Source organism: Elephantulus edwardii, unplaced genomic scaffold (genome assembly GCF_000299155.1).
Source record: "Elephantulus edwardii isolate Elephantulus edwardi_28Jun2011 unplaced genomic scaffold, EleEdw1.0 scaffold00039, whole genome shotgun sequence".
NCBI lineage: Eukaryota > Metazoa > Chordata > Mammalia > Macroscelidea > Macroscelididae > Elephantulus > Elephantulus edwardii.
In genome coordinates, this window is record NW_006399789.1 from 4,164,052 (window position 1) to 4,176,801 (window position 12,750).

At 38.1% G+C, this 12,750-nt stretch overlaps 1 protein-coding gene across 1 annotated transcript in view; it reads right to left on the bottom strand.

Moving 5' to 3' along the window:
• Positions 1 to 12,750, bottom strand: part of ECT2L (epithelial cell transforming sequence 2 oncogene-like) — a 128,400-nt gene that overhangs the window by 78,022 nt on the left and 37,628 nt on the right. Inside the window, exons 3-6 of the mRNA XM_006885001.1 lie at positions 8,748 to 8,910; positions 6,877 to 7,129; positions 4,132 to 4,300; positions 3,485 to 3,545 (exon numbers count right to left, since the gene is read on the bottom strand). Of these exons, the coding sequence (XP_006885063.1) occupies positions 3,485 to 3,545; positions 4,132 to 4,300; positions 6,877 to 7,129; positions 8,748 to 8,910 (646 nt within the window). The remainder of the gene's footprint in view (positions 1 to 3,484; positions 3,546 to 4,131; positions 4,301 to 6,876; positions 7,130 to 8,747; positions 8,911 to 12,750) is intronic.

Genomic DNA, 12,750 nt, shown 5'->3' on the forward strand with positions numbered 1-12,750 from the left:
CCAAACAGATATATGCACACCCATGTTTATTGCGGCTTTGTTTGCAATAGCAAAGAGCTAGAAACAACCTAAGTGCCCATCAACAAATGAATGGATAAAGAAGTTCTGGTATATTCACAAAATGGAATACTATGCAGCATTGAAATATTATGCAAAATGGATGACCCTGGAGGACATTATGCTGAGTTAAATATCTCAGTCACAAAAGGACAAATATTGCATAGGGCCATTGTTGTAAGATGGAACTGATATTGGGGTTATCAGAAAACAGAAAAGGAGGGGAGGAATGATGTATATTGCATTGAAACAGATGAGGGACAGAACATATAAATGGGTATTCTTGTCATTACAGAAGTCCAGAGTGAAGGCTGCATAGTGGAGTAGACTTGGGGCTGGGGGGAGGGATTGAATAACAATGAAAAAGTTTTTCTTTTTCTTTTCAAAGAGAAGAGTGAATTGGGGGGAGGGGTGGGTAGGTAGAAAAGTGCAACAATGAATGACTAGAAACCCTAAGTCTCTGTAAACTTTCATTTAAATTAATTTTAAAAAATATATATTAAAAAAGAGAAAGATTGATAGCCCAATAACAAAATGGGCAAAAGATAGGGAAAGACTTTTTTAGTTAGCAATATTTATTAATTTTTTGATATTTTATTGAGATTTTTATGAAAGTTTATTGAAAACTTGGATTTCCATTCATTCATTGCTACACATTTTCCTTCCTAGCCCCGCCAGTTTACTTTTCTCTATTAAAAAAATCTTTCATCGTTACACAATTTTCTCCCTTCCTCCTTCCCTCCCAGTCCACTTTACTACGCAGCTCTTATTCTGGACTGTTGTCATGCAAATAATACCTAATCATATATTCCTTTTAAACAGTTCTTTCCCTCATCTGTTTCAAAGCAGTGTTCATTATTTATCCCATCTTTTCTTAGTTTCCTCCCAACCCCATGTATGTCCTGGTTTGTTTTGTTGGGGGTTTTTTTAAAATTATTATTATACAAAATGGGTGACCCTGAAAGACATTATGCTGAGTGAAATAACTCAGTCACAAAAAGATAAATACTACATAATGCCACTGTTATAAAAAAGGACTGACATAGGAGTGGGGTGGGGGGAGACTTAGAAAGAGGGGATAAATAATATATACTGCATTGAAACAGATGAGGGAGAAAACTGTTTAAAAGGGATATGTGATTAGGTATTATTGTTATGACAGGAGTCCAGAATGAAGGCAGCATAGTTGAGTGGACCTGGGGGGAGGGATTGTATAACAATGAAAGCATTTTTCTTTTACTTTTCAAAGAGAAGAGCAAACTCGGGGGTGGGGGAGAAAAAATGCAACCATGAATGAATGGAAATTCAAAGTCTCTGTAAATGTTCATTAAAATTGTTTTTTTTAAAGGGGAAAAATGGAAAGACTTTTCAACAGACACATGAATCAAAATCACCAGCAATTTCAGAGAGGCAAATAAAAACAACAAAGTGATATCATCCCATCCCAGTAGCAGTAGAAAAGATTAACAGGGCAGCAAGCAATAAATGTTGGAGAAGATGTGGCAAGATTGGAACTACTATGCATTGTCGGTGGGATTGTGAAAAGTTACAGCCACTCTGGAAGTCAACTTGGTGTTTCCTCAAAAAGCTAAACATTGAAATCCTGTGTGACCCAGCTACTCTACTGCTAGGAATAACCTCAAAGATAAGATAACTGAGCCACAAATGGAGCTATATGTACATATGTTCACAGCAGCATTACTCACTGTGGTGTGAAAAGTCTGGCATTCAAAATGGCTTTCTTAGCCACTGAATTTGGCTTTGATATATGGATGGGAATATGCAAATAGGGTATATTAGTCTATCCACAATGGGACTGGCTAGTCTCACCATTAAATTAAACAGATCCAGCAGCAGAAAAGAGAAACCTCACCTCCAGCAAAGTAGAAGCAAGAGAATGTAATGCATCCAGAAATTATTGCTCCAGTCAGACTAGAGCCTACAGTAGGAACAACAGCCATAATAATCATAGCAGAGAACCAGAGACCTGTCATGAGATGAAACAGATCTTGGAACTCTTGCACTATTGAATCAGAGCTAAAGCCTTTTGCCCAAGTTTGTTGGAGGGTTGGGGTTGAGGAGAGCCAATATTAGCAGGACTGAGAACTTGCTAATACTGGCTTAAAGCCACAAGGCCCAATGTGTGCCTTCAGTACATTCTGGAAGTTGTCTTAACTGTATGCTAGTAACCTAAAGTATAGCCTTTTGACTTCCCCAGTACAATTCTGTGTAGTCTGTGAGCTATCATATTAGATTTTGGAACCAATGAAGCAGTAAGATTGGTTCTGAGATAAGTAGAAAGAGGTTTAGGAGTGTGGGGGACCATGTCTGAACTCCTGAAAATTGGTTTCGTTTTGTTGATATTGTGACAGGGACAGTTCCCCTTTGTGAAGCTGGTGAAGGTCAGGTATGGCCCTTAATCTTTTTACATTCACAATAGTAAAAAAAATGGAAACAACCCAAGTACCTATCAACAAAAGAATGGATTGAGACACTGAGGTACATTCACACAATGGTATAGTAGTACACAGCATTAAGGAGCAATGATTTTGTAAAATACTATGTAATATGCAAGAGTCTAGAAAGAATTATGCTGAGTTGAAAAAACTCAGTCTCAAAAGGGCAAATACTGTCTAAATCCATTATTGTACAAATAGAAGGATAAATGAGCAAGATTTGTATAATTGTTCGAAAGGAGAAGGTAAATGGGGTAAGGAGATGGAAAAAGAGGAGGGATTGAAATCATTAGGATAGTAGAAGTTAATGGGAAGATGAGAGAGAGAGAAAGAGAGAGACAGAGAGAAGGAAGAGAGATTCAATGGGGACATGAAAAGGTGGGTAATAATAGGCATAGAACAATAATAATAACTATATAAAAATACAATGTATATGTGAATGATTATATAAAGCACAAAACACAATGTATGTAAGAGATTGTATAAAACTCTATGTAAAAGATTGTATAAAACACAATGTACATACATGAAACAAAATGTATATGAATGACTTGTTGCAAACCAATAAAAATAAGAGAAGGAAAGAAATGCATTATCCCTAAGTCACTGAAATGTTCTCCTGACTGTAGCAGTCTCTCTCCTCTACTTCCCCAGCAGTACTTTCTGATCTCCCCACATCCTAACAACAACAACAGAAAAAAAAAGGGGGGGTGGAGATAAGAATGGTTGGAAAACTCAAAGAATTGTAAACAAAACTTAAAAAACCTTCATTGGCATAAAGTCAAAACTGGCTCATAGTGGGTTTTCCAAGGCTGTAAACCACACAGGAGGAGATCACCCACCCTCCTTTCATGGAGCTACTGCAATTAACCTCCTATGGAACAGACCACCAGAGCTCCTTCAAAGGATGCAAACAATGTCACTACATTGTACATGCAGAAACTGGAGTTACTGTATGGTTTGCCACGTACATTCTCAATAACGATACTGCTACTACTATTACTCATTGTTGTCCAGTTAGAACCAATGACCCTTTAGCAGGTTTTCAGAGGCTATAAATCAAATAGGAAGGATAGCCCTTCTTTCTCCCATTGAACAGCTGGTGAATTTGAACCATCAGCCTTTGTGTTGACAGTGAAAGTCCTAATTTCCTGGAACAGAAAGTTGAGTTTTTTGTCTTGTGTTTTAGTTTTTAAAATTTCAATGATCAGGGCCTTTGGTCACTCTGAGTAACATCTTTCTTCTTACAACTATCATCTCCCTTCCCCCAATACACACCATGATTTGGACACTCTTACTGTATAAAAAAATATTTGTGGAAAAATAATATTTTTCCTCAGTAACATTCCACAGAAAATGCACTAAATACTCAAGGTAGCCTCTGCAGGATTGAGAATATTTAAAACCTACATTTTGAAAGTTATCTATTTTGCTCTTCCAAAAGCATGATAAAGACTGCTGTCCATGATGACTTAAAAATTGTTCCTATTGATATTTCATAGAACCCAAATAATATAATTTTATAAACAGATTCCTGTATGTTTGTCAGATTACTGAGGAGTGAACTTTTGGGATCATGGCATGGTTTTGAGGCTTCAGCAACTGGAGGTTTGCTTACCGCTTGGGCAAAGAGTCCAAGGAAGCCAAAACAAGCTGTTCCTCCAAAGCTCCGTGTAATCTCACTCGATCCCTCACAGTCTGGGAGAGACGTGGTTGGCATTTGGATCTGAGGAATCTGGAGCAGCATGTTCCACTCACCCAAGGGGGCCGAGCTTTGAATAACTCTTCTGAAAAACAAACAGCAGCAAGCCTCAGCTGTTTGCTTCGTGTTTCTCCCAGCCAAGGCCACACAGATAAAGCTGTGCCAGGGAAGGGCTCCAAATGACAATAATTAAAGCCATTTTCACAGTGTCTGTTGGGATTTCTTATCCTCTCAATACTGTGGTTGAAAGTTACCAGTCATTTCAGGTCAAGAAACAAAGCTCAAAGAACAAGCAACCTGGTTCTTGCAGAGACCAATTAATCCCCTTTATAGCCTTCCCATCCATTTCTACCCTTCTTGGCTGAAAGTAATTTCCTTCTTGTTCAAATCTCAATAGGAGGTGAGTCAGTGAAAAACAGAAAGGGAGAATGCCACTTGGGGTGTGTGTGTGTGTGTGTGTGTGTGTGTGTGTGTGTGATTTTTTTGTAGCTTCAGGATACATACTGAAAATGGGGTTACTGAGGGAGGATAAACACATACGGGTAGATAAACCTAAGTTTCCCTTTTTAGATGTTGCACCATCATGTATTTCCATCAGCAATGGAAGTGGTTTTTGTGGTAAGGCATTGTGCTACCAATGCAAAAGTATATGGTTCGAATTCACCAGGTGCTCTGTGGGAGAAAGATGGACAAACTCTTCCCATGTAATTAATTACCTCTGAAAACCCACTGGAAGGTCAGCTATGGGTCGGTTCTGACTTGATGGTACACAACATCAGTTGTGTATGAGAATACACTATAATAACTCTATAATGTTACTAAATATGAATATTGTCAAACTTCTAGACAAGTTAGATAAGAATTTAAATTATTAGTTTAACAGCTTTTCCTTTGCTTACAGTCTACCTGTGTAGATTTTGTGTAACATGTGAACTCTATTAATGGCTTTTTCTTTTTCTCGTCCTTTCTTGTTGTATCTCATTGAGTCAGATCTGACTGACATAGGAGATTTTGCCCCTCCATGCCCAGCAGAGCATCTGGTGGATTTGAACCACACACCTTGGACAAAAGTTCATTGCACAAGTCAATTTTCCACTTAACAGTTTATGCACATGTTGTTTCCAAGTCTCCACAATGTAACAGCATTCGTCCCACTTCCTCTCCACGGCCTTTATTTCCATCCAGCCTACTTTCCTGCCCCTTCCTGTCTTTTGAGCTTTGTTTTTGGTCAAATGTTGCTCTCCAGGTGCTTTTGTCGCCTACTTGCAAATATTGCACAAATCAGAAGGCCTGTCTGGTTCTCTTTCTCCACTGTTGCCATCTTCATTTCTTCATTTTCACCAGTCCCACTTCTTCTTTGCTGCATTGATGAATTTTTTTTTGCTGTAATCTGGGTTCTCTCACTTCTTTGATTTTAGTCTTACAAACCTGAGACATTGGAAACACTGATACTTGCCCTTTATCTTTTTTTTTATTTCATTCTTAAGTAACTTGACATATACAGTGAAGAAGAAAGGGAGAAAGAGGAAGAGCATTTGTCTTGAACATCCAACAACATCTCGCATGTTGTCAGGAGGCACAAGTCCCTGGATGAAGACATCGTGCTGGAAATGCAAAGGGTCAGGAAAAAGGAAGAAAACTCTCAATGAGATGGCTTGGCACAGTGACTCCCTTGAGATCATGTCGGAGATCCTGAGGTGACTCAGGACGGAGTAAAGTTTCAACCTGCTTCACTCTGTTGCTCAAGAGTTGCAATGCATCGTAGTCAACTCATTGACGGCACCCAACAACAACAATCCACAAGAGATTCCACAACGATAGCACCACACTATCATCTTCTCTGGGAATTTATATGTAAATCAACTTGTTTATAAATCCATGTGTTTACACAATGCTTGGATAAGATATGAAGTCTATAAATATCATTCCTTATTTCTTTCTGAAAGAGCTAATTTAACAAACAAATACATTTTTTAAAAATCAATAAAATGTGGTAATTCATCCCGTAGAGAGTTGGGTAAATTCATCCCACAGAGAGTTGGGTAAATTAATCCCATAGAGAGTTCGTCTACATGAAAATGTAGATCGGATGAACAGTCATCTTATTTAATGTTTATTAAAACTGCACAGCCCTGCTCATCACAAAAATAATAAGACACATTTTTTAAATCTTTTCAGGAAGGACTTAACAATTGTAAATAATACTGAATGTTAATAAAGGCCATAGAAATAATAACTTTCATCTAAATTTTACAATAGTTAAAAAACTAGAAAAATAAGAATACGGGTGTGGGGGGAAGTCAAAATCATTGCCATGAAGTCCTAGCTGACTCTCCAGCAGCTTTCAGAGGCTGTAAATCACATGGGAAGAGATTGTTCATCTTTCTCCTATGGAGCTGCTCCTGGATTTGAGCCTCCAAGCATGGTGTTTAGATTAACAGTGCAATTCCCTACAGACCAAGCCACCAGAGTTCCATTGGATACGAAAAGGTACCTAAAAAGTAACTCAGGACAGCAAGTGCAGTATGAGCTGGTTTTGCAAAAAGGAAAATATATGTATATATGTATATATGTATGTATGCATGTAAAATGATACACATCACACTATTTATAATATCTACTTCTCAGGAGTGAGAGGATAACCAGAAAAACATTACTCACTTTTATGTAGTACAATTTTCTCCCAAAGCATTTTTCTTAAGCATTTTTCTCTTTCTCGTTCCTGCAGCTCCTCTTCTCCTCTCTTGGGTTCGTTGAGGGTTCCATAAACAGCTGCAGCCTCCCGAGGAGTTAGCCAGTCTAAGCTGGCCACACAGGCAATGTAATGGTGCTTCCAAGCACCATACTCATTACCCGTTGGTGTGTAGGGCAGAAACCATCCGAGCTTAATGCATTTGGGTCTCCATAAGCAATCCTTCAGAAAATGAACCAAGAGAAAAACAAGTAGTAAACCTCAGGGTTGGGTAAGACTAAGAAAAATTGGATAAATTAGGTATACTGCATTGAAACAGATGAGGGAGAGAACAGTTTAAAAGCAATATATGATTGTGTATTATGGTTATGACAAAAGTCCAGAATGAAGGTTGCATAGTGGAGTGTACTCGGGGCAGGGGTTGGGGGGATTGTATATCAGTGAAAGATTTTTTCTTTTACTTTCAGAGAGAGGAGCGAACTGGGGGGGAGGGGTGGGCAGGGAGAAAAGTGCAACAAGGAATGAATGGAAATCCAAAATATCTCTAAACATTTATTAAAATTAATTTTTAAAAAAGGAGAGGGGAAAAAAGACAGTTTTCTAGTAGTAGTGTTTTCAGGTACTTGGAAAATTATTATACTATGGAGAGATTTGTCACAGATGACTTCTCATCTGAACTTGACCCTGAGAAGAAGAACATGCTGTCCTATGGGAAAAATAATCTTCTGGAAAAAATTATATAGGAAGAAGAAAAATTGATGCCTTTGAGTTGTGGTGCTGGAGAAGAGTATTGAGCATACCAGCAACAGCCAGGAGAACAAATAGGTCTATCTTGGAGAGGGTGAAACCAAGTTTCTCATTGGAGGCAAGGATTTTGAAACTCCATCTCACATACTTTAGACACATGGCTGGGATGGACCAGTCATTGGAGAAAGACATCATGCTTGGAAGAGTGGAGAGACAGCACAGGAGAGGAAGACCATGGATGCGACGGATTGACATGGTAACTGGAGCAATGGGATTAAGTGTGTTGGAGTCAGCGAGACTCAGTCAGGATAGGGCAGGCTTCAGAGCTACGACTCGATGACACATAACAACAACAACGTGTGTGTGTGTGTGTGTGTACACATACATAAAAACACTCTTTACCACTACTAGACCATCAAAGCTGGTGCTGTCACATATATATATATATATACATATATATACGTGTGTGTGTATGTATGTGTGTATATATATATACCACAGAGTAAGGGATTGTGATGCCAATGCAGTTTGAATCCGCTAGGTCCTTCACAAGAGAAAGATGTCAACACCCCTGCAGTTTACTGACTCTGAAAACCCACTATAGGGTCAGCTATGGGTCAATTTTTATTCCATAGTATACAACAACAATTATGTGTGTGTGTATGTGTATGTACACCCACACACATATACATATATACACATATACATATTACAGAGAAATCAAGGCAAAAATGGGAAAATGGCTTGGAGTCACAAAGATTTGAGTGAGAAGGAAAATCAGAGGGTTGAGTTTGATATTTAGCATCATTTTGCCATTTTTAAAAAAACAAACAAAAAAACCAACAAAACATTTGAAAATTCTCAACTGAAGTTTCTTAAGCTGAGTAATGGAACAGAAAGACCAGCACATCCTCCCTTATTACAAAGTAAATTACTATATTGAATTTATCACTATTTTATCTCTTTTAGGGTAAGTTAGTTAGGGTTCGGGCACACCAGCAGTCATCGAATGGGAAGAGCGCTACCCCAATTGTCTCACTGCTGATTGTGGCTCTATTTGTGTTCTGTGACTAGGCAGTGACAAGGAGTCAACCTGTTCAGTTAGAAACTTCCAGGGCCAGCTGACTTGCGCAGCTGCACACAAATCTTTTGGATTCAGGAAGGAAAAAATATAGAGAGAGATGAAGCGTGGCAACACTGTAGAGAAATCCACTGTGGCTATTGTTATCCTCTGTGAAAACAAGTCCTGGATAAACCTAAAAAAGAAAGAAACAGAAAGTTAGTTCAGAATATTAATATCTGAAACTGACTAAAAATCAAATGATCCATGTAAATATTCATCATTGTGTTTTCACTATTGTTAAAAATAATTAAATGTCAAGTGGCATAAGACTTTATTTCTAAAATACAGTATTCACTCTTCATTATCCATTCCAAAGAGGATGATTAACACAAATAAAATACTCGTCAAAATTTATCTTTTTGCCATTTAGGTCATAAGCCTAAATGGTTTCCTTGCTCGTGCCCGCATGGTCTCTTCCTTCCTCTTTTACCCTTTTCTTTCTAATCGGCTAAAATAACAATTTCTTTCACCTCCTCCTCCAAAATATGTCTCCCACTTAATTCAACAAAATCTCACTCTCTTATGCTGACTTCCTTGTCCAAGACATCTGTGTCTCTGTTCTGCAAGATTACAACAGCCTTGACATCCCTAATCTCACTCTACATTTCCTGCAGTCCATCTTTGGAAGTTGCAACTAGTTTGAGCTGTTGCTGTTGTTGTTATGTGCCATCAATCACTTGTGACTCATAGCAAAGCTGTGTACAAGAGCCCTAAACACCACTCTATCCTGTGCCAACCTCACTGTTGCTAACAGAAAAGTTGTCAGTTCAAACCCACATACCAACACCACAAAGAAAGGTTCTGGTAATCTATTTTGACAAAGAAAACACTATGGAGAAATTCTAGGCCACAGCATACAAGTTTGCAATGAGCTGGAATCTACTTGATAACACAAGATAAATATATAATCTAGTGGTCTTCTAAGAAGATATATTTGATACTATCACCCATGTACTTAAGATCCTTCAGTGATATTCTAAGGCAATTAGAATGAAAACTATCATTTTACTTTTTTCTTTTTTCCCCTTTTATTTTTAATTGTGGTTTTAACGGAAGTTTACAGAAAAGTTGGATTTAAATTCATTCATTGTTTCATATTTTTCTCCCTACCCCCATAGTTAATAGTGAATTGTAAATATCCTTAAAGTGAGAACTTTGCCTTTTAACTTCTGTGGTTGTCATTGTTAGGTGCCATCAGGTTGACTATGACTCATAGTGGCTCTATAAACAGTAACTCTGAATTCCAACCTAGTCTGTGCCATCATCATCATCATCATCATCATCTCTGACATACTTGAGCCCTTTGCTGCAGTCACTGTGTCAGTCCACTTGGTTGAAGGCCTTCCTCTCCTTCACCAGCCTTCACCTTTCTATGCATGATGCCCCTCTCAAAGGAAAGCCTCTCCTAGCTACATGCCCAAAATATGTGAAATGAAGTGTCATCATTTTTGCCTCCAAGGAATACTTGGAGTACCTTCTGGTTGTTCCTTTGGCAGTCCATGGGATATTCAGTATTCTTCTCCAGCATCATAGTTAAAAGGCATCAATTTTTATAGTCATCTTTATTCATTGTCCAGCTCTCAGATAGACAGCAAGTGATCAGAAAGATCATGGCCTACACCAGGCAAACCTAGTCCTCAAACTAACTTCATTGCTCTTCAATAATTTGGAGAAGTCCCTGACTATACACTTTTCCAGTGCAATCCATCTCCTACCTCCTGACTGCTAGTACAGGGTGTGCAGATTGTGGATCCAAGTAAGATGGAGTCACTGACAGTTTCTATCTTTCCTCTGTCCATCATAAGGTTGCCCATCAATCAGTACAGCAGCAAGGATTTTTGTCTTCTTGGTACCAAAATGCAATCCATATTGAAGGCTACAGTGTTTGACATTCTGCAGCAATTAATTGCCTCAAGTCCTCCTCACTTTCATCAAAAAAGGCCGTGTAATCTGCATAACAAAGGTTATTGGTGAGTCCAACCCTCCAATACTGATGCCACATTTTTTCCCCACAGAGTCCAGCTTCTCCAGTAACTTGTTCAGCATCCAGATTGAATAAGTATGGTGAAAGAATACAACCTGACACATGCTTTCCTTAATTTTAACCCATAGAGTGTTCCCTTGTTCTGCTCACACAACTTCTTATACTAGATACAAGTTTTGCATGAGCACAATAAAATGTTCTGGGATTCCCATTCGTCTTGACATTACCCATAATTTGTCATTATACACACAATCAAATGTCTTTGCATAGTCAATAAAGCACAAAGAAACATTCTTCTAGACTTCTTTGCTTTAAGCCAGGATCCAGCTGACATCAATAATGACAGCCCTGGTGCTACAGCCTTTTCTAAATCCACCTTGCACTTCTGGCAGTTCTCTGTCTATATACTGTTGTTTTTGAAAGATCTTCAGGAGCATTTTGATTGCAATTGATGTTAATGGTATTGTTTCATAAGTTCTACATTCTGTTGTATCATCTCGCTTAGGAATAGGAACAAGTATGGATCTCTTCCAGTCAGTTGGCCAGGAAACCATCCTCCATATTTTCTGGCTTTGACTTGGTAGCATGTCTAGGGCTGTATCTTGTATTTGAAACATGTCAAGTGGTATCATATCATTTTCTGGGGCCTTATTTTTCACCATTGCCTTCAATGTAGCTCCAATTTCTTTCTTCATTACCATTGGCTCTTGGTCATACCATACTTCCTGAAATGATTCAGTGTTATCCAATTCTATTTACTACAGTCATTCTATGTATTCCCTCCATCTTTTTTAATGTTACCTAGACCATTCAAGATTTTACCCATAGCATCTCTTAAGTATTGCAACCAGAGGCTCAAATTTGGGTTTTAGTTCTTTAAGCTCAAAAATGCTGAGCAAATTCTTGCCTTTTGAACACTTTAAAAAGTTGGTGGTTGGGTTTTTGGGAGGCTTTTATTTGTTTGTTTCTAGTAGATCTGTCCATTGCATATCTGAATGGAGCTTAGCCTTGAGTTGAGCTGGCATATTTGGGCCTGTTTCTACTCGTCTAAACTTGTTTTAAGTCACTGCTTCTTCTTGACCCTTGTCCGTGTAGCCTGTGGCATTCTAAGGTGAAGTGTTTCTTTTGTTGTTGTTGTTAAGTGCCTACAAGTCAGTTCCTGCTCAGAGTGGCATTGTGTCCTAAAGAACAAAATGCTGTTTGATGCTGACCTATTCTTATAATATTAGCTTCATTTAAGCCCATTGTTGCAACCACTGTGCCAATCTGTCTCATCAAGGGTCTACTTCCTTTTCATTAACCATCAACTTTACCAAGCATGTTGTCTTTTTCCAAGGACTCGTCTCTCCTGATAACATCTTCAAAGTGAGACAAAGTCCTTCCTTCCTCACTTTTAAGAAGTACTCATACTGATTTGATGGTACATACACACAAAATAATAATAGAATTTTTAAAACAATTTAAAAGGAAAAGAAGTATTCATGCTGTACTTCTTCAAAGACAGGCTTAGTCATTCTTTGGCAGTCAATTTTTTGGTATTTGCAATATTTTATGCTAGTACCATAATTCAAATGAATCAATTCTGCTTCTGTCTTCCTTACTCAGTATTTACTTTTTGCATGCCTATAATAAAAGCAATTGAAAATGCCATGACTTGGGTCAGGTTAGTCATCAAAATGAAATTTTGCTTTTTAATATTTTTAAAAGTCTTTCGAAGCAGATTTTTCTAATGCAATGCATCATTTTATTTTCTAACTACTGCTTTCATGGCTAGGATTTCAGATCTAAGTAATCCTCAACAACTTCAACACTTTTTCTGTGAATCCTGATAAAATATGTGTCCACCTGTGGTCTGTCTCTGTCCTTGGTTGAACTGAAAATATTGGTTTCTCTATTATCTTTCCCTTTTATGCCCACCTACTCCCTTCATATATCGCCTGCTATATACCCCTTGATCTGACAGCTTACAAGGATTGTGGGTTTCTGTGA